We start from the raw sequence: 22,657 nt of genomic DNA, 5'->3' as shown, positions 1-22,657 counted from the left end.
AGAATTAAAAACAAACATTACTCTGCAAACGAAATTGGGTTTGTACTGTACTGTAGCTTAAACTTTTGTAAAACTTTGGAGGGGGTTTTCTTCATAATTATAAACTGTTTCATTGAGTGGGTTTAGATTTGCAGCATAGATGAAACAAGACACCCATGCAAAGCTGTATAAATGAGGTCCTTAAAAAACTATTAACATCAACTGTGTTTGAGAATTACAAAATAAAAGTAAGATAACCCCCCAAAAATGTCAATACTTCTGTTCTGTACACATTGTAACATTCCCTTGTTTTACACACTAGTACAGTTGGGAATCTCCCTTGTGCTCTCGCAGGCGTTTACGATTCCCCCTGGTGATAGAGAAAAAACAACAGAAGAAGAAAGTGATTTAGTCTAGCATAGACGTTTTCATGATTGTTAAATTAATAACTTTTTTGACATTGACACCTTGTGTTAATTACCGAGTTTCCAAAACAATGTATTATCAAAAGCGCTCAAGCTACTTAATGTGAGAGAAAGTAGTTTCTGACCCATTCATTGTTCGCTTCTTTGTTATTGTTTTTAAGAAGCTATTGTATCTCCCTTCTTAATTAACATTCATTCTGTAGACTTGTCCATCAAATGTCTCTCAAAGGTATACTGCACGTCTTTCTACATGAACACTTAGATGTTCATAAATGCCAAAATACCATGTATTAATAGTTTGTACACTACTTAGTAATAGTGATAGTTAATCAATGCTTATTAGTACAAGTAATCAAGGTGTTACCAATGACTCATGAGCAGATATTACACAAAGCTTGTCTCTTACGTTTGACCCTGGCATCAAGTTCCTTCTCCATAAGTTCTTTGGGCGTGGAGAACTCACTGAGGGTGATTTTAGGCGTGCTGTCGCTCTGACTGACCGAGCCAATCATCTCCTGTTCTTTCTCCTGATTCACCTCTGCGTATATGTTAATCCATGGAATTTTTCTAGAGATTGGAAGGGATATTAAAACAACACGTTACAATAGGGATTAGTTAGGCTCTTTAATGATGGTGATCAGAGCAGATTCATAGTCAAAGATGTTGGTCATTCGTCAAAGACGTACAAATGTTGTTCAGGGTTGGGATGAATGAACTCATTTTGTCTCAGATCCACAGATTGCAGTGTGTGAAATACAGTATGCTATTTTTTGTTCTCAAGCCAGAAAAAATATTGTCTAATTAATTGCTTCCTGCATGATATAACTCCACAACTTTGGTGGATAGATCTGAGTGTAGTCCCACTTGGGTTCTGCTTCCTCTTTTCAACTTCTCAACCATATACAGTACAGTAGTACATTACTGTTGCAGTTCTAATTTCTAAGAAATCATCTTTTCGCATCTATATTCATAATAAAAAATGTGTTTTATCAAGTCGCCCTCCAATCTATTTCAAATTACTCCACATTTTGTTATTTAATTGTTTTGCCTTGTCAAGTGTGACATCTCAATAAATATGTTTCCTATTTGGATTAATGAGAAAAATCCCATATTTATAATTGATGGCAACTTTTTCCCGCAGACTTTTCAGGGAGAATCATTTTGAGTACAAATAAATTATTCATTTTACATTTGAGGCACAGCAACAGCATACTAAGGAATTTAATGATATATTTTTTTCCTCAACATTTCATCACTGATTCACACATGTGCCTCATGCATTCAAATCAAGCTGGAATATGTGTGGAAATTAAAAATGAAAATGTCAGGCATACGATCAGTTCATCATTGATTGATGCAGATTAAATGCTTAAAACCTAATGATTAGAGATGTACTGTGTGGTGGTTAGAGATAATCACACAGGAATTCACCTCTTGAATTTGTAGATTAGAAACACAGCTAAGCCCAGGAACACTACTGATAGAAGCATCAGCATGGCTGAACTGCTGTGTCTTGGGCTGGAATCCACCAAGGGTGCTGTAAAAGAAGGTAGGGGATGTCGTTAAAAACAACACTTAGCATATGTCATATCCCTAACGACAATTATCGGCTAGTTTTTCACAAGAATGATAACCTTATCACAATAATCATCCTACATGGGCTACATAAGAGTAAGTGCATAATATTCTGTAGTTGAATTAAATTGTTTTTCAAATTGCATTATACTGTTCCACAGTGTTCCATAAACAGTACATAGTCGAGCTATAGGGAGGCAACAGTGGGAAACAATTCCATTTCAATGGCTCCGATACAACATCTCAGAGCATTGCGTCTCATTTGGTCCCTAATGTAGGCCCACGACAACAGGTCTGGGGATGACTCAAGAGCCAAGTGTATTCAGCAGTAAATAAATCCCGCTATGGATTATGGGTAGATCCAAGGCAATGATTGTACATTATGAAAAACTGCTCTTGTTTTTAATATCCCATATTTTAAAGGCTGTGCTAGCGTGAAATTGCAATTTCTAATGGATGCATTTAGAAACTAAAAGCCATCTGCTTAAAACAAGCAAAGCAATATTCATATCCAGAGGTATGTCAATGTTAAAATATGGTAAAAAAATATGTTTTTTTTTTACAATGACAACTGTACCAAACACACCGGAGCACTTACTGAGCAGAACATGGTAATATGCGGTACAGATTATACTGCTCCTCACCGCCTTTTTCTCTCTCCCTGAGGAACTCCAATGACTTTGAAAATGGGAATTAATATCTATCATCAAAAGGTAACACACAGTATATTTCCTTCCTTAGCTTCAGCTACAGCTCCGTGAGGGAGACCAGTGACGGCAGTGACCTTTCCAAAGCAGCTTGAAGGCTTTTCAGACCTTTTCTTGGGTGAAATATGAAGAGGGATCCAGCTGGTTGCCCTCGCCGCCACACACAGGCATACGTTACAGTCCTGCAAGCGCCACGCCCCACCTACGATATACCTGCCGCTTTAAGGCTCAGACAGCTAGCCCCCAAGGGTATATAGTTTCACAGGGGATTGCATGGCTAATGGAACCTGGCAGCCATATACTGTAAGACCCTGTCAAAGTTTCAACCACTACTATGACCAGGAAGAAAGCTTTGGCCAACCACCTCCATCCTTTGAGTTTTAGCCTGTCTGATGATAAATGTAGGTTTGTGGATACAAATAAAATAAAAAAAAACAGAAGTACTGGTCTATTGTAGCTCTTCATCAATTCGATACTGTCAAAGTGAATCTTTCCCATGAGGAAGCTGTTGGAGCTTTTTTTTGGAGGTTAAAATATAACAATTGCAGCCAAGATTTACTATCTTTTCATCTCATATTCAGCCAGCTATCAAACTACATACCCCTGTTCCTCTTCTCAAGGACTAAATAATCAACATAATTATACTCCAGCATAACACTCATTTTGTGGATGGATGGCTGTAAAAGACATAGACCAGATGCTGGCATTTTGATGGCAGATATAAAAGATACTTTGTCTCAAGGAGCTTTACTTAATAGTGAAACTCCTCAACACACTCCCAAATGTTTCTACAGTAGACTCACATGAATGGTGATGGTGGCAGACTCACATGAATGTTAATTGGTGAATACAGATTGTGTAGCTTCTGCCAATAAAATGCGGTTTTATAAAGTAGTAAGTGTTGGTAAATTATATGACTTCACAGTAGTTTGCAGTTGTGTATGTATGTATGCATGTCTGTATGTCTATATGTATGTATTCATGTATGTCGGTAGGTAGGTAGGTACGTTTGTATGTACTTGTGTGCATGCATGCGTGTATGCATGTACGTATGGATGCATGTATGTATGTACTGCATAATTTCTCTAGAAGTACATACATTATTATCTCTTCACGAACAGAAAAAAGTAATTTAAACAGTTGGTCCTTACCCAAAGTTAACTGTGTGATGTAAACAATTACTCTCGCTCCTGGCCTGAGCTCAAATTCCACCAGATTCTGGTTCAGAGCACTGACAAGTATCTCAGAGATCTGTGGAGCGGATTCAGCATGTTTTAGTGAAACAGTTAAGTCACAGTTTACAACACTCCCAGACAAACTGAATAATAGAATAACAGTTGCTGTTTCATCATGGGCCCCATAAAATTGGCCGTCTCACACGTTGACAGTGTAATTTTCACCTGCACTCACTAGAGATAATACAATTTCATAGTTTCGTGGGAGGATAATCCAGTGAGGATCCTGTGAAATGTGTCTTGACAATGCAATTATCCCGAACATAAATGTATATGTCAAATTGGTTTGGTGTCCAATCAAGGTGCCCCATACCTGCTCTAGCTCCTCCTCGCTCTTTTTCCTGCCCTCTGATTGGTTCTTGTGTGGTAAAAGGAACAGCTCAGCAGCTGTTGGAACACCTGGGAACACTGCAACCAATAGCTGCTCCTCTGGAAAGTCTGACACCTGTGACAATGGCCAATCAGAAAGTCATAAGTAAAGTACTTGTAATAAACATAAAACCTCCTTTCAGAAAGAAGGACACTCAAAGGAAAATGTAGACTCATTTACACTGCATCATTATTCTTGCTGTGATTCTCTGTTGAAGGTCTGAAATTGTCTAGACGTTAGACTCAAGGGAAGAAACATACCTTGGACTTTCACTCAAACATTAAAAGTGGTAAAGCTGTTTCACTAGGTAGCATCACACTGTCCTTGGATAGAGCTCCGTACACTTTCTTGAGATTACACTCACATACTACATATGCTGTAAAATCAGTAACACATACAGGCACAGTAATCAGCAGCAGAATGTCAAAGAGTCCAAAAAGAGGTGAGGGGAAAATAATAACATAGCCTTGAGCTCCACCAGCACATTTTAAAAAAAAAACAATTCAACCCCCAGGCACACAATGCAAAGATAGTCACAAAACCAACACAGGACAATCCATGGTAACAGCCTTATAAATACCATCAAAGTTGAGTGTTGAAGACTCTCACTGTAAAAATGTGACACTCTTTTTTCAAATCTGAACCTCAATGTTTTGCTCAAGGTTATTTCTTTCTTCCCATGTCTCTGATGGGAAAAGTATGTTTTGCCAAACAACTGTGTAATCTGTGTGCCTTTAAAAAATTTACTATTTAATGTTTTGCCTGTAAAACGTAATGCCCTTTAACCACTTCAGACTAACGAGGCAAGCAAAGTCAGACCGGTGATGAGTGACCCTGAGATGTTTTTATGTGTTTCTCTATGGCCAGTGTGGACAATAAAGTAGGGTACACTCGAAGCACATCAATTATCAAGCAAGAGGTAGAGAGGTAGAGAGGGAGAGAGGGAGAGAGGGATGGGGAACAGGGGTAGTAATAGGGATGGTGTGTGTGTGTGTGTGTGTGTGTGTGTGTGTGTGTGTGTGTGTGTGTGTGTGTGTGTGTGTGTGTGCAATAGGCAATAGCCCCTCAAAAAAATCAATGCACTCAGACCCATGTTTGCTCTCTCGTTGCGATCACTCATTAGTTTAAAAAGCCTCCTGGCCGCGTCGCTACGGAGTGCTCCGTTTTATGCCCTCCAAACTCATTGCTGGATTGAAAAATCAAATTGAGGTTAGAGGAGGGGACTTAGGTGACTCAGGCAGGGTGAGTGTTTGGGAACTGGGGTTTGGAGGGGGGGTGGAGAAGGGGTAGTTTGGCTGAGCACAGACCTCTGCAGTGTGGTGTGTCTTCTAGATTTCGTACTTTCATACGACCGAAAAGGCTTCGGAATGACTCCAAAAAATCTTTTGCGATCCTAAATAAGCAGGAGCAATCACCACTGTTGAAATGTCTGGTTCATAACTCTGTTTTTCAGTCCTTATATGGTATATTACATGGTATGGCGTGATTTCATCTTCCCAGACACAATATCAGAATATTGTGGTGACAAAAAAGAGTGGGTGATTCATGACCCATTATAGGGAATAGGTTCCGATACACTGTTGTAGTTTCACTGTGGAGTGGTTGGGAACACAGGCAGGCAGTACAATCCAGTGGAGGCTGGTGGAAGTAGAAATCAGAGGACAGGCTCATTGTAATCCTTGGAATGTAATCAGGAAGGTCTCAAACACCACGTGTGAGACTGTACCAGGGGAGGCTGCTGGAGAGAGTGTACCAGGGGAGGCTGGTGGAGGCAGAAATCGGAAATGCATTACAATGAGCCCTGTCCTCTGATTTCTGCCTCCACCAGCCTCCCCTGGTACACTCTCTCCACCCGCCTCACCTGGTACCCTCTCTCCACCCGCCTCACCTGGTACACTCTCTCCACCCGCCTCACCTGGAACACTCTCTCCACCAGCCTCCCCTGGTACACTCTCTCAGGGGAGGACACGAGGACACACACCAACATTACTGCGCCATACAGAGCAGTGCATTAACGCGGCAGAGAAGAGACGGGGGAGTCATGAACATACAAAATGCTAACAATTTGACCCTGTGCTCTAAGAGCCTCCGCCGCCTTTGACCAACGGGGGAGGAAGCCGGAAAACGATCGGATGGACAAATAACCTCTATTAATGAACTTCCATATAAAACCCCATAACTGACAGGGAAGCAGACATGGTGCAGAGTGCAGCCTTAGCCTTCAGTGTTCAGCTCAACAGAGCTGTGTAGTGCGAGAGGGGCCTGCAGTTAAATGGACCTTGACTTTAACTGCCAGTTGATGCCCTTTTCTCCTCTTTTCTTGTGGGCAGTTGCTTACCATGAGAACAGACAAAAGTATAGGCATCATCTTGAATCATCACCTCTTCTGAAAAAAAGAGTCTAAAAATAATACAAATAAATAAATAACGGGACCTCATGTCGTGTCAGGCTTTAAACGAATCGATGAATAGATCGTAATGCTGTTCCCTTTCAGTGCTGCTGGTGGGTCTCAACGGCGACACGTTCCTCACATTTTTCCATTCAGGCTTACAATTAGTTTCCCACTAGAATGGAGTCACAAGCTTTACATTTTCTTGGTGCCTCTCAGTTCATACAATTCAATTGCCCTCTTCTGGATGAACAGTATATGATTATTTTGTGATAGAGTGCCAGATATTCATTGGGAAGCCTTGACCCTGCTCTCTGACGAGCTACACATTCCTCCTCTGCAGGCTCCCAGCATCGGCTCTCTCATGTTTAATCCACTGCAGAGACGAGGGGGACATGACATGGCTACACGCTAACACGCTGTCCACCTCAGCAGCAGCATGTGGGAAAGAAGTAACACTTGACAATGACATTTGAGCTCATCGCGCACACACACACGCACACACACACACACACATGCACACGCACACACGCACGCACACAGGCACGCACGCATGCACGCACACACACACACACACACACACACACACACACACACACACACACACACACACACACACACACACACACACTCACACACACCACCCCTGCCACAACAGATCCCATTCCGGCGAATTCTGAAGCATTTCATTGCTGACTTCTGAAAATAAGGCATTAGTGCTCATCAAGTTGTCTCTGGGGAGGCAAGCAGCAGCGGAGCCTCCGCACCTGTGTGATAATGAATCACAGAACAGCCCGAGGGCGTGAGCAGAGCGGAGCGGCGGAAGAAAAAGAAAAAAACCAGAGAGAGGTAAAAAGGAGGGAGAGAAATTCACACTTACTTGGAGCAGAGCCTTCTTAATTACTCTCCCCACATCCTGTCTCCACTCAGGGATGTCAGGGTTGTACTCGTCCAGATTAGGGGAGAAAGATAAAAGGAGCGATTTGAAGAATTCTGTCAAAGAGAGGCGGGGAAGAGCCCACCGTTAATACAGTCTGATCCGGAAGCGTTGCGTTCAAAGAGCCCAACCGACTGTCATTGGCTCTAGTTGAAGTTACTGTCAACACTTTAACCAAAGCCTACAGGTGTATGACGTAATAAGATGTCAGTCGTTGTGATTCATTGTAAGACATGCCATAAGCATGTGCTGCCCTACTTGTAATGTGTTAGCATGATCTCACGATCATCCTGAGTTATCCATCAGCCATCAAATGACAAAACACATTCTAGGTGATCGTGAAACATGAAGGGGGTTCGTTCATACATGCTTAAAACGATCGTAAAAGATTACACAAATGAATCACCATTCTATATAACTGGCAAACGCCCTTTTCATGTACTGACATATTCAAATGTGGCGTATCCTCATAACTGAGGTAATTGCTGTTGAAGTTAGATTAGATTGATGAGAAGACAGGACAATGTGTCAAATAGAGAGTGACACAAAGCAGCTAGCGCCTACCTTGCACTGCTATGGCCTTCGTGTCCTGCAGTATGGCGCTGGCAGAGGACACCTGTACCGTGACCGTATTCATTCCCTCACTGGTAAAGGTGTAGGAGATGCTCCCGTCTAGAGTAATCACTGGCTGGAAATAAACCAAAAACAAGAAATATGGATTTCCACCATTGTATCCAGTCATATGTACTTCTTCACCTCCTAAACCAACAGTTTATGAAATATGCCGTTGACAACAATACTGTACGAGTTGTAACTGTAAAGCAGCGATGACTAATGTAATAATAGTAGAGGATAAATATCATTTTTTATCAGGCAGTTTTACCTCAGTGCTGTTCCCCAGCCACCAGAAGTAGGTGACGGTCCGTGAGTGGCTGGGCCAGACCACGGCTGTGAGGTTCACTTCCTTGTTCTTGATGACCACGTAGGGAGCCAGCAGCTGAATGCGCTCCACAGGACCTGAGGCGACCACAGACGACCACATAATGGTTCAAACTCAACAAGAGGATTGGATTATCATTAAAACACATAGGGGCGGTTTCTCAGACCCAGATTACAGAACGTCTACTGCACCTGTGGACTAGAAAGGATGTACAACGGAGATTCCTTTAGTTCAGGACTAAGGCTTAATCTGAAACCAGCCTTCTGGGACCAGTCCACGAGAGATGACGGATGTGCAGGCCTATGTTCTAGCCAAGAACTAACACATCAAATTAAATGAATTGTGGCAAACATTGGAAACCAATAGTAGTTGATTGTTTGTAACGGGTGTGTCAGTGTTGGGATGCATGCCAAAAAGCTTTCCAGGATCAAAGCTATAGAAGCCTGATTTAATTAGATAAGAAGATGACATTTTATTGAAAAGCAAGTGTCATATTCTATAACTTTGATGGAATTTTAGATTTCAAGAGCCAGGTTTATAAAGGAGGGGCGTATCACTCTAACCATTCTAAAATTAGAAAATGTCTCATGTTGACATGATGCCTGGTCAGTAATAACTGTATCTCCATGCGTAAAGCCTAATAGAAGCTGACAGGAATATATGTGGCATTACAGTAATCTTGGGGGTAAAGTTTCCTCCAGCAGTCGAGGTGGAACACAGTATTTTCACAGCAAAACTTCAGCTAAAGGTTGTGTGCCTCGGCGGTCTGGCATGTACGTCTCGCCTGGGCCTCTGTTAACGCTCATCCTATTTTACTGTAACTAATCTTTATCCTGGCTTTGCAGCGTGTGTGTGTGTGTGTGTGTGTGTGTGTGTGTGTGTGTGTGTGTGTGTGTGTGTGTGTGTGTGTGTGCGAGTGACTCACTTGGACTAGCTCCCTATATACTGTGTTTGGGTGTTAAAAAATGTTCAGCTGGGAAATCTGAGGCGTGCTTGGCGCATCGCCGAAAGCATCACCGAAAGCATCACCTACACTCTCTCCGTCTCGTCAATTACCTAAAAATGTAACACACTGTGGAGAGACACACCAGAATCACTGCCATCAACATATCAAAGTACCCTGATTGAGAGCACACGAGCAAGCGGCGAGGGACAACATTTAAATGGCACCTTACAAATGGATGAAAGCTTTCCATCCGAATCAGGAGACGAGGGGCAATTCAATTCGCAGCACTGCAAAAAGCTAGCCTAATTCTTGAGGGATTTTTTTTTAATATAAGCAGTTTTTCATTCATGGTATAATCATGGTATAATTTTCTTGACATTTTGCCACTTAATCATTTCATGCTGAAAGGACATTGAGTGCATCAATGTGATGTACCATGTGTGGAAAAAGTACTGCCAAGGTGGTAATTAGCTGAAATGTACAGTTAGTGCACTCCACAATCTCAGTTTCAGCCCACATTGTGGCCATACTATAACATATATTTAGTAAATTGAGGGGCAGGCATCCGCAGACATAGCTACATTCTGTGATAACTGCCTCCACCTCTGTAAAAACTGCCCCTACAACAAATTCAAATAACTCATCGGTTGCAGTGGCAGTTACTCAGTCACGTCATCATTGACGGAGACAGAAATTGAGGAGTCCTCCTTTAAGGTTGGCAGCAGCGGTTGGCACTTACAGGTAACGTGCAGAAAGAGCATGGTGCTTTCGGATCCTAGGCTGTTCTCCGCAAGGGCCACCACACGGAATATCCCAGCTGTCTTATAAACATGCCGGATGCCGTCCTCCGTCCAGCTCAGGTTGGAGTAGGACACGGCGATACCATCCCCGAAGTCCAGCTGGATGTTGGTCTTCATAGAGTCACCCTGCAAGATGACAGCAGCTTGTTAAAGGAGCTGGGCCTACGTTTGTTGGAAAACTGCCATCTGAAGAGACAGCCAGCAGAGACAGAAAGGCGAAAATCCACTCTCCTAGAAAAAAATGCACTCTCCTGGAACGCCATGAGTAACACCATGTTTATATGCAAAGCAATTGTCGGGTAGGACACTTCATTTTAGAAAGCTCTTTTTCCGGACAAAGACTGTGTTCGTTAATTAATTATTTCTTTCAAAGGATGTCATTCCCTGATTGCTCTCGATTAAAGATTGTCATTAGAACCATTAGGAAGCTTTTAGAAAGCTTGAATGTTACATACTGGACCTTTCAGTCTCAAGTAAAAAGGGATATGGTATGAAAATGATAATTCTATTTTAGTTCGGCACTTATGAAATTGGATATTAAAATGAATAGTCGAATCAATATTATACATAAATAAAATAAAACGTCCAAACTAATGCCAAAGATTTAATTCAGAACACCTCAACTCAAACTAAAATGATAAAAAAAAGCTGAATTTAATCTAATTGATTTTTGCTAAGTGGCCTACGTGATTATCACTGGTAAAACTGGAGTTCAGTAGTGCTCAGTACCCAGGGCTCAGCAGGCATAGGCACAGGCAGGCCAGCATCATTATTTGCTTTTGTCAAAAGTCCAACAGCTGCTGTTGTGACACCTCTACATTAGCGTGCATCCTGAGCCTGACATGTTACATAACACCAGTGGGAGTGTGTGTTCCCGTGGTGTGTGTGTGTGTGTGTGTGTGTGTGTGTGTGTGTGAGAGAGAGAGAGAGAGAGAGAGAGAGAGAGAGAGAGAGAGAGAGAGTGAGAGGGAGAGAGAGAGACAGAAAGGTAGAGTCTACGTTGTAATCAACAGACACTGGGGTGGCAGGTGCTAGAGTCAACGGACTGTCGGCTAACAAGCACGCACACACACACACACACACACACACACACACACACACACACACACACACACACACACACACACACACACACACACACACACCCCCACACACACACACACACACACACACACACACACACACAGAGTCAGGACTAGCCAAAACAGAGCATCACATTCAGCCTCACTGTTTGTTGTGCCTGCTAATGCTAGTGTGTGTGTGTGTGTGTGTGTGTGTGTGTGTGTGTGTGTGTGTGTGTGTGTGTACGTATGCGAGGTGCGTGTGTGTGTGTGTGTGTGTGTGTGTGTGTGTGTGTGTGTGAGGCCCATGCTATCTGCATGCTGTCTGGAGCTCCTCTGAGAGTTACATCTGGCACATCCCTAGGATCAACACACCACAAGTGTTGGTTGCTCCAGCTGCCACCGAGCCCCAAATCCGTGCTTATCCCCCAACCCTGCGAGTGCAAACTCCCAGCCTCCCCGTGGCACATTGTAGCGCAATGCAATTGGGATATTCATTTGTTACACTGCATTAGCGCGGGGGGCTTCGCCCGAAATGCACAATGACAAAATGCTTAAAAAAAAAACATTCTTTATTTTCCTCTCCCTCTCCCTCTCCTCTCCTTCCTCCCTCGCTAGCTGTTTCGCATCTTTTCAAGCGCCGTGGAGTGTGAAAACAGGCGAGGTTGGCTGCGTGTGGTGGAGCTTCTGGGGACATTTCATGCCACTTTGCCCGGAAAATTATAACTTGAATACGTTGAATAAGAAAAGGCTGAAGAAAGGACTGAACAGCGCGTTGTATTGTTGAGCTCTGGTAATGGCGGCCTGAGCACTGTGTGCCAGGACCAACATAAGACTATTAGGACCTCGGTGGCGTCGATGTCACTCAGCTTTTGTTGGTGTCCGTTGTTCGCTCTCTGTTAGCGCTGGTTTTTTCTATCGGGCACCATGGGATTTGTAATCTGCATAGGAGTGATACTGGCCTACAGGCTAAATGTCATTCTTTGTGTTTGTGTCTGCTTTCAGGGCCTCTGGATCCAAACACATTATGGCCTAAGCCTCTCGCTCTGGACAGGAGTGACGGTTGCCAACAAAAGGCTCTGTTGTACAGGCACGGACACAGGGCTGAATACAGTACACCTGTTCAGGTGAATGTCACTGCACACAAATGCTGTCATTGGTAGGATGGCGATGATGTCATGTTGACAGGGAGTGTTGGTACAGACCAGGGGGAGGCTGGTGGAGGTAGAAATCAGAGGACGGGCTCATTGTAATGCATAGAACTGAATAAGTAAAGGTATCCAACATTCCATTTCATGCATTATATGTCCGTCCTCCGATTTCTACCTCCACCAGCCTCCTCTGGTACAGACACAAATGATAGTTTATTACTGTTCTCCTAAAATGATATTCTATCATTATACAAATTCTAGCAATGTTTAGATTGGATAGGAATGGATTGGAGTGAATCATTGTGCAAAAAGTACTCAAAGTACTTCTGAGGTAAGATATACACAGCAGGGAACTGTCATTGACTGACTCAAACAATTCTATCTTTGCAATTTGAGAGTTGAGAGTTGTTACATTCATGTTTCGAGCACAGGAGAATTGAAAGTACTGAAAGTATATATGGGTAACTCAAAATTAACAAGCTGTGCCTCTAGGTTGCTCTCATCCATTTTGCATGAGTTTTGCATCCCTTTTGCATTGAGTTATGAGATATTCAAAAAGACAAAAAATAACAATCTTAATTAAACCCAATTACACAGTATAATCTAAGGTTAATCCGAGGTTACTTTTGATGAAACTTTAAATGTGACAGTTTAGATCCTTTCCTTAAAACCTCTGACTTTTTTCCTTTTTATTTTCTTTCCCTTTTTTTTTTTAGCCTTTTTCCTTTTTTTTCTTTCCCTATTTCATCCCCCAAACCGCCATGCGCTCGTACATACCGCACATTAAATATTTAGGGCCATTTGCTCTCCCCAAGAAATACTGCCATCGCGGGCTTCATGAATATAAATTAAAGTCAAATTCAACGGGAGGATTTTCCGAATGCATAAGACCGCCGACACCATGAGGATTCTTATCGCATCGCTTTTTTCCCCTGCTTTCCCTCTATCAGGCGATCCCTCTCCTAATGAAAGAAATAGGCCTCATTTCCTCAACTCATCACACTGTAATATGACAACTGGGCCTGGGCAAGACCCCCAGAGAGAGACACTTACCTCTGGCTACAGTGGAGGAGAAAGCGACATTGCTACCGCTGGAACCACAACCCGTGCACTACAGTAATATCAATGGAACATATTCCACCTGAATTTCATGTGCCCTAATAGAACACTGTCTGGGGAGAAGGCCCCGGAAGGCCCCGGCCTGCTGCTACCGTTACCACTACCCCGCGTCTCTCACTCCATAACAAGGGTTTCGAGAGACGTCGCGCTGTGAGGTCTTTAGCTGGATCTGTCTCTAGCCTCGGGCCTGTAGCTGTGAGTGGGTGATGTCGTGTGCGTTGACACTTTTCAACTTTAAGGGAGTTTGTATATTAGCTGAAGGAAGCGTCCATATGCAGTTCATCATATGGTTTCATCTGCCTGGGATAACGATCTTGTCATACATAAAACACATAATACTCCACTCCACAACCTAATAGGACAGCAGTTGTAGACCACATGCACAACATTACTACCGTATCCATGCATAACAATACAACACATATTGATTTTCGTTTGACCTCATTTGAAGGTAAAACTCAATATATAAACTCGCTATATAACAGGCATTCATCTGGGCTGTTAGGGATGCAATTTTGGCTCATTGCCCACCTCATCCAAATGAACCCGGAAGGTGACGTTGGTGGCCAGGTTGGCAGTGAGTTTGCCATCACTGGTGGCGAGGGAGAGGCCTTTAGGAGCTCTGTTGGGACACTGCTGCTTCCTTGCCGTGTACATATCCTTCACTCCTTTGGTGCAGTTGTTCGACACCACTTTACGGTACCTTGGAAAGATACAAGGAATTAAAAAACATTGGGGGGGGGGGGGGGTGCTTGGTAACTGAATTTTTTAACTACAATAACTAGAATTTTGTAAACTTTGGAATGAGTGTGTTAATGAAGGATGGCTTGTAACCTCAGCTGTCCTAAGAGATCCTGATGTGTGTGTCTGACAGGACGGTATCTCACTCAGTATAGACCTCATGTCTGCTCTGACTCGGGCCAAAACACTATTGACACTAAAGCTGTGTCAGAGGCCTGGACACCTTACAGTGCTGGTAGATCACGGAAACTTATGCATACAGAGAGATCGACAACATTGTATTTACTGGGAATTAAACATAGCTAAACCCACAGCAGTAAGCTATTAGTAAGATGTTATCGCTCTAAAACTGGTGTTGACAGAGTAGAGTAGATGAGCACCTGGAGAAGCTAGGGTGTGTGGTGAGGACAATGTTCTTTGACTTGTCAAATGCATTTAATACCATACAACCCCACCTGCTGGTCCAAAAGCTAAAGGACATTCATTTAACCCCACACATGATCAAATGGATTATAAACGACCTGACCAAGAGACCACAGTTCGTCAGACTGAAATAGGCAGTTTCAGATCTGAGTTGTACAAACACGGTGCTCCACAAGGGACAGTCCTGTCACCTTTCCTGTTTACTCTCTACACTAATGACTTCACACACATCAATCAAATGAGCTACCCACAGAAATTCTCTGATGCCATAGTAAGCTGTGTTAGGGAAGTAGATGAAGCTCATCACAGGGCAACTTGAATGTACCGAAAACCAAAACTAGTGGTAGATTTAAGGACAAAGATGTTTTTATCCCATTTTTATTAATGGTGAAGGGATTGGCACTGTTGACTCCTAGAAGTACTTGGGGGTTATAGTGGACAAAAAGCTGAAATGGAAGGAGAATTATCAAAGCGTTAGTAAATGTATATGACAAAATGCTTCACATGTTCTATAGCAGTGTTGTGGCTAGTGTGTTGAGCTATACCATTGTGTGTTGGAATGGGAACGTAGCTAAGGAGGACATGAACAAGCTGGACAAGATCATAAAGAAAGCAAGTGCTACAATCGGTTGCAGTTTGGAGTGAATGCAGGACATGTTCATAAAAAGGACTCACATCATCAAGACTCACATCATCATGAACAATGTCACATTTCCACTACACAGCACTCTAATGCAGTACAAAAGCAGCTTCAGTTGCAGGTTCATCCTGCCCAGCTGCACTAAAAAGAGGTTTAAACAGTTGTTTTTACTCACAGCCATGAAACTGTTTTTAATGAGTGTAAATGACTCATTGATGGATGATGCTTCATAATATGAATGTTGTTGTTGCTTGTTTTCCCCAGAAGGATAGACAACAGCATCATTTTCTTTTTAAAATGACCTCTATCAGGTGCTTTCAGATATCCTATTATGTTTCTTATCATGTATTTGTCAGTGTTTTGTGTTTTGTCCTTGTAATTTATTGATGATGCAGAGTGTTGAAGTAAATCCCCTTTGGGATCAATAAAGTACTACTCTACTCTACTCATTAAACATTCAATGCTCCAGAAATGTCATAGACTGCCACACAGAAAAGAGGTACAAAAACAAAAAAACAGAAAATTAAGAAAACCTGAAAAAATGTAAAATACAAAAATACTGTACAGTACAGTATGTGCACTCTACTCACCCCGTGCTGTTGAGATAGTTCTGTCCTTGACTGCAGCTTCTTGACACAATGGAGGGGTTGAACCAGAATGCTGGCCGGCAGTTCCCATCTCCCCGCCGCTCAAAGCCATAATCACTATCACATAACAAAGCACATACCGCATGATCAATAACTACATTCATAAAGGACATACTATCACTGTAATGTAAGATCTCTCTTGTCCTATCCCCTTAGCACACATCAAGGAACCTTTTTTAAGCATAGTCCTTATGTATTCTTATCTAGCATCTTTATTATATATTGATTTAGCTGCAGTTGACAAATGTACTAGATCAGCAATAGGCAGTTGGCCCCCCGAGGCTATATGCTAGGGTCTGCTGACTCCCACTGCTGTCGTCCAATCAGGTGTTGATTTACATCACCTAAAGCAGGTTAGGCAAGTGCCCCTTCTAATAATGGTGATGACATTGATTTATCAATTAATTAGCGGGCCAGAAACAAACAATACCAACAAACCCTGTGGGTGAGTCGCCTGGCCCGACGTGATTAGGAACCTCCCCCGATTCATTGACAAGCAGTCAAGTGGAATTATGGTGTTATATTTGGTCAGGATAAACAGTTAAACAGGTTCTAACGAGAGTATGGTGTCCAGTTTGGAACATTACAGTGCTACAGATTCAAAGTGTTTTGGTTGTATGTACTGTCTCTTCATTTATCATTTGCCCCTACTTGTCAAGCACTATTTCTGCAATCGGCAATTGCTGGTCTCAGCCAGATAATATCCCTCTTTTGAATCAAACCCCTGGACCTTCTGTAGGCTATAGCATAATAGAACATCAGGACAGTTTGCGCCCTCTTACGCAATGGTAATCAGTAAACATTTCAGCAATGCCTTTGGTATATACACTTCAAAGTCAATTAAAAGTTGTGTTGTTATTCAATCTGAATGGGAATGTTTTTAAAAGACCCGTTTTTTGTATTCAACTGTCTATCACCAGCTGCAGAGAGACAGAGTGATAGAGAGAGACGTGGTCAAAAATTACTGAAATGAATCATTCAGCCACCCAAAAATAATTAAAACAAACTATCACAGTCTAATGGATGCCAATTAAAACTCATACAGCCTGACCTTTAGCAGAGAATATTTACATACAAATGTACCATTGCTTTTTTGTTCACGGCCTTTTCAAGATAAAAAAAACAGTCAGCAATTAGTCATTTGCATACAAATTGAAATTATTTACCCCCCTCATCTTCTCAACGTTATTATAAACATAGCGAGCAAGCAGACAGACGTTAGGAGCAAATTGCGTAAAATAAACCCCAAACTTATCTGATTATTGGAAAACTGCCACCCCTAATGGACTAAATGAATGTGTCTTAGAAATAGCATATAAACTACAGAATTGTCTTAAAAACAAGATAGACAAAGCATCTAACCAATTCATGGTCTCGCTTTCAGAGGCATGTGACGTAACAGTACCTTTAGAGAAAAGACGTTCTGTTCTTGTCACAAAAGATATGCTTCTAAATACATACTACGACTGAAGATTAGACTAACTGCTTTTGTTATGAAAGATGTGCTAGGTAACAGAGAGAGAGAGAAGAATTACTAACATTTTATATTTGAACAAAACCACAAAACCACTTACCATTCAAAGTCATGGGCGCGACAGATACACGTCTCAGCTGAGAGGATTTTGGCATAGTCTTTTCCCAGCATGCAGTAGTTTCCAGGCCTGCGTTTCATATAAATTTGCTTCTGGCCCATCACACAAGGTTCACCCTGTAGAAACACAAACAGCTGGATATTAAAACATACAGGGCATGGGAATAGGATTATCAGATATCCTTGTTAAATGTCCACCTAATATACAGTACCAGAAAGCCCAAACATCTTGAGTTTACTCAAACAGCCCTTTGAAAAAGTCTGAACCTGGTTGTGCAGGTGCCAGGTCTGATAATCCTCTTCTGTACATCTCCTGTTGAAGATGGATTTGTAGTCGATTTTGATGAGCTGCCATTCAGATCGATGACTGAAGTGTCCAAAGAACCTGGAAAAGTGTGAGGAGCATGGGCTTACTGTTACTGCCTAAATCACACTTTCAATGGATATTCTCTATAGAAAAAATATTTTTCATGGCTTAATTTAGGTCCAAGAAGCTAGCTCTATGAGCCTTCTTTTTAATGAACATAGATGTCCTATCTGTAGAAATATCAACAAAAATCCCTTTTCCCCACAAACAATACATACTGAAGACGATATAAAATGACAAGGATTGTCTGTACAAGTCTATGAGTAATTGAACTGTCTGTGTTAATACGTCCACTTAATCCATCTATCAAATGGGCCTTCAGTCACACAACAGTGACAGTGTGCCCTAAAAAAAAACTGAACAGAGAAAAGAAAAACATGTCACCCTCTCCTCCACCTCTACTCACGTCATGATCTGGTTCTCTGTCCCGGCCTCCACCAGAACCCCATCCACGAACAGAGGCACCAAAGAGAAGCTGTGCCGGCTCCACTGTCTCCCCTCGTCAAAACTGACCCTGTGTGTGTCAAAACACATTCACATCACGGCAAATGACAACTGGGGAAAAAACAACACTCTCAATTACACGATGAGGCTGTGAGGGGGCTCTTCCGGGATCAGAATGAGTGAATACTTTCAATAGACGAGACACTGAATCTCAGGTTGCGTGGTACGGTAATTAACTACTGTAGCTTTCTGTTGAATAGAAATGAACAAATTAAAATCTCTTACTATCAAAGCAGGGATGAAAAAAAGCCTGATTCAAACAAAAATAAAAAGGTGGGAAAAACAGGTTTTAGTGCCTGAAGGGAAAACCATGTTACAGGTCTTCGGCAGAGTCTACAGTGGGGTGCAAAAAACACAGAAAAAACCCCCACAACAAAACCAGAATAGAACTGTTTCATGTTTTAACGACTACAGGGAGGAGGAAGAAAAAGGGAGGAGGAAGAAAAAAAACTTTCATCCAGGAGGCCTTAGCTCTATTGATTCTGACAGCTTATCAACATCGCTGCAGCAGTGAGAACAACTAGAGTACCTGTGTGTGACAAGGTTCAGAACAACATGAATCCTACACTAGGATGCAAGAAAGCGTCCCTTGTTGCCGCAATACCTCTGTTCCCTTCATCTGGCTAAAAGCACTGACAACAGACAAAAGTGTTGACATGCATCCATTAAAAGGATTCAGGCCAGGGAGATCTTTCATGTCGCACTCGCTGGAAGGGAGATGATTGCCTTCCTACGTACAGTTTGAGATAACACAGGCTTCTGCGTGCTGTGCTCCTCAAACCGGTGCACTTAAATCGTTTATGAGACAAAAAAACAGCAGGGTACACTCCACTGGTCCTAAAACTAATTTCAAAATTGTAAAGAAATTGATCTAAGAAGAGATCTGGTCTCACATGGATTAGTCGTCACTGAGGCAAAACATGGGCGCCCCAATTTGGAGAGGATGGTAATGTGTTAATGTAAAACACTAAAGGGGGTCCTTGACTGTGGAACATACACTGGAAGAGAGGAAACCACTATCTCCTTATTAGAAACGTTCAAGCTACTTTTTATATATTTTTCTAGGATCTAAGTAATACCACTTATCACTGCGAAAGCTGTATTGAACCAACACATAAGATTATCTTTTATCTCGACGCCCGTAAGTGCGATGCAAATCGTAGGCTATTAAATGGTACAATAAATAGTTAGCCAAGCCAGATATATTATTTAAATTACTTCTAACGATGGATAAACCTACCATAGATGCCTGGTGGGCACTGTTGGTTGTTTCACAGCTACGAGGGCCCCTCCTTTATCCAGAAACCACACATTGTGCTCCTCCTCAAAAATCTGCATCAGGACACAACAACAATCGCATAGTTACAATATTTACAGATACAGTATAACATCCTGAAGTTATACACTAATGGTTTAATGATAACGATGCCTAAGTTGATGTGTAGGTTCTATTGAAGTATTCAAATACCTGTGTTATTACGATGTTGTGACCTGTGAGCCATAGCCTATATGTCCATAATAACCTAACGAATATTGAAAGTATTGCATGACCTAGTTCTACGTCTTTGGTTTTGAGCATATCAACCTTCATTACTAAATATTGCTATTTCCTTCCACAGACACAACAGCAATTTATTACCAAATGCAGTTTTCAAATTCACCTGTCTCCAGTTATTTCCAGCATCAGATGAGATGAACATTCCAACGTTGTTGTAAGAAAGCTCAGGGCCAATGTTCCCTGTGGTAAAAAAAATACAACAAAGCATTTGTAGCTGGAAAAGCAAACAACATTCAAAATCAGATGCAAAACACAAGAACAGAGAATGAAAAGAAATGAAAGAAAAGAAATGCACTCATTAATGCTTAATGTGAATATTTTTGTGTTGTTGCTTTTTCGAAGCAATGACTCAACATGTACTCTGTGAGCATACAGCCTCAACTTTGTTGTTCCGAACTGATATCCCAACCACTGCTTTCTATCAGGGGCGTGTTTTGATCTGGAGTGTGTTTATCACGTATATGAATTGATCTCTGCACCACAGCTGACGTGTGTGAAGGCGCAGGGGTGAATGAATCATGGCCCCAACGCAGAGGCTTGTGTACGATATTATGACGAAGTGTGACTTTGTGTAAAATAAAACCCGGAAGACTACACCTGCGACCGAAGATAACAACAGAAGTGTAATAGTGTGCCTGTGGCAGAGCCAGCACAGTTACTGTAAACAGATCAGTGTGGCTTAAGGAAGTCTGCTAACACAGCTCCAGTGGGAAACAGGGACAAACTACTATTTCAGTGACATAACTGGTATCAGTTTGACTACAAACATACGTACAAAGAGCAGATGGATGTCGGCCATTTTGGAGCTTGAATACAGTTACAAAAAGTTGCAGCTTTTTCCTCTTTCAGTAATATATACGTAGACCCTAGGCTCTATTACCCTGTGAGTTGTGTGGGTGCAGTTTTTTGTAACAGTCAACCCAGTTTTAACTATTCAAAGTCACTCACTCTAGCCCTCACGGCGAAACATTGCACACACATGTTTTAGGATTTCACATCAAATTCATAATACCCATTGTCACAGTTTAAGCCATGCCCCTGTAGACTGGGAAGAATTGATGTTCACAATCTCTCCCTATCTGCAAGCATGACCAATGTCATTACACCTTATTTATATGTAAATTCAACCAACCAATCTGAATACAAAGCCGTTATAATACATATTCCCTGTCACAACCAACCGTGTTACACCCCCATAATAACACATTTTAGCAACTGCAACTGATAAACTCTTATGGTGTTATTGTAGCTTTGCCTCAGATGACAGGTTGCCATTGCACATACAAATCTGTTCCTAATTCACTTAACTGTATAAATAAAGGTTAAATAACACATAGAAATAGAATGTTCCTATTTTATCACCTGTGGCCACTATGATGCCGGGCGCTGAGTTCTTGGTGGATATGCTGCCAGACAGGTAAGGGTTCTCTGATGTTTGTAGCTGCAGATGGAGAGAACAGAAAGGCTGGGGGGGAGGGGGAGACATGACACACTCCATTTAGTTTGACGAAGCCTTTATACAACTGCTCAATTACTAAAATGTTACATGGAATACATTTGGAAGTTGAGACCACACAACTACTGTGCATGATTCCAATGTAATGCTAGCAGAAAAAAAATGGAAACTATGGCAACATGAACAATACCTAGATAATGGAGAAGATCAAAGAGCAGAGCAGCGTTCTCCTTTTCAGTAGAAGATTTTAGAATTACGATGATCATGTTGTGCAGTGTGTAGCACTCAACAGACAACCACAGAAAAACATGAACTACACTGACATGCAAGTAAGCCAGTTTCTTTGGCCTTCAACAAAGTGCCATGCTTTCATAGATTGGTTTAATTGGCTTTATATGACTCATTAATGAAAAAAACAGGGAGGATTTTCTATAAAAGCATGAAGTCAAGTCTTGAGGGCAACACAACAAAAGACAATTATATCGGTTCACAGACCAGAAAAAAAATGTGTTCACTTTCATCTTTTCAATTGATAGCATGACATTGCTGGGAGGACACCAAGGGCAACAGGATTTAACTCGGTAATCAAAAAGAAATCTGTGACGGTAATTAAAATGTCACACGAATACACAATCATATTCAGCCTGTAACCCACCCCACGCAGCTGCAATTGCCTCTTAAACAGCATGAACTCCAGCTAATGTCTCAACACAATATCTATAATAGTCCTCCTTTTTTATGCGTTCAAAGGGATAGAAGAAGAGATGAGACACCTACTGAACAAATAAACATGAGGAGTGTATTCGGTGAGCATTATTTTCACCTCTGTGTTACATCTGAAACGTGATTACACGTTTACCCTTTTTCATTACGATGTGTAAACATTCTACCTTCACGAAGTTACCTAACGCAACTCTTATCACATAGTATGTACTGTACATTGAGTCCCAAACGTTCGATTACCGGCATAGCAAGATCTCACTTCCGTCCTCCCTGGTATTTTAGCATTACACACATTGAATGTCATCCATTGTAACAACACATTACACCAGTGATCCTCACTCCTGATCCTGGAGAGCTGCATCGCTGCAGGCTT

At 41.8% G+C, this 22,657-nt stretch overlaps 1 protein-coding gene across 1 annotated transcript in view; it reads right to left on the bottom strand.

The window, feature by feature from the left end:
• Window positions 1–241: 241 nt before the first annotated feature.
• sorcs3a (sortilin related VPS10 domain containing receptor 3a) overlaps window positions 242–22,657 on the bottom strand; it is a 55,290-nt gene continuing 32,874 nt past the window's right edge. The window contains exons 9-25 of the mRNA XM_083694209.1: window positions 21,468–21,570; window positions 20,209–20,285; window positions 19,788–19,879; window positions 18,450–18,557; window positions 17,944–18,061; window positions 17,660–17,793; window positions 16,029–16,142; window positions 14,166–14,337; window positions 10,243–10,429; window positions 8,501–8,634; window positions 8,182–8,305; window positions 7,561–7,673; window positions 4,235–4,366; window positions 3,838–3,937; window positions 1,836–1,941; window positions 811–971; window positions 242–349 (exon numbers count right to left, since the gene is read on the bottom strand). Of these exons, the coding sequence (XP_083550335.1) occupies window positions 291–349; window positions 811–971; window positions 1,836–1,941; window positions 3,838–3,937; window positions 4,235–4,366; window positions 7,561–7,673; window positions 8,182–8,305; window positions 8,501–8,634; window positions 10,243–10,429; window positions 14,166–14,337; window positions 16,029–16,142; window positions 17,660–17,793; window positions 17,944–18,061; window positions 18,450–18,557; window positions 19,788–19,879; window positions 20,209–20,285; window positions 21,468–21,570 (2,034 nt within the window). The 3' untranslated portion in view covers window positions 242–290. The remainder of the gene's footprint in view (window positions 350–810; window positions 972–1,835; window positions 1,942–3,837; window positions 3,938–4,234; window positions 4,367–7,560; window positions 7,674–8,181; window positions 8,306–8,500; window positions 8,635–10,242; window positions 10,430–14,165; window positions 14,338–16,028; window positions 16,143–17,659; window positions 17,794–17,943; window positions 18,062–18,449; window positions 18,558–19,787; window positions 19,880–20,208; window positions 20,286–21,467; window positions 21,571–22,657) is intronic.

The sequence above is a fragment of the Argentina silus genome, assembly GCF_951799395.1.
Source record: "Argentina silus genome assembly, chromosome: 22".
Lineage (NCBI taxonomy): Eukaryota > Metazoa > Chordata > Actinopteri > Argentiniformes > Argentinidae > Argentina > Argentina silus.
This window is presented reverse-complemented; position numbering and strand designations above follow the sequence as displayed.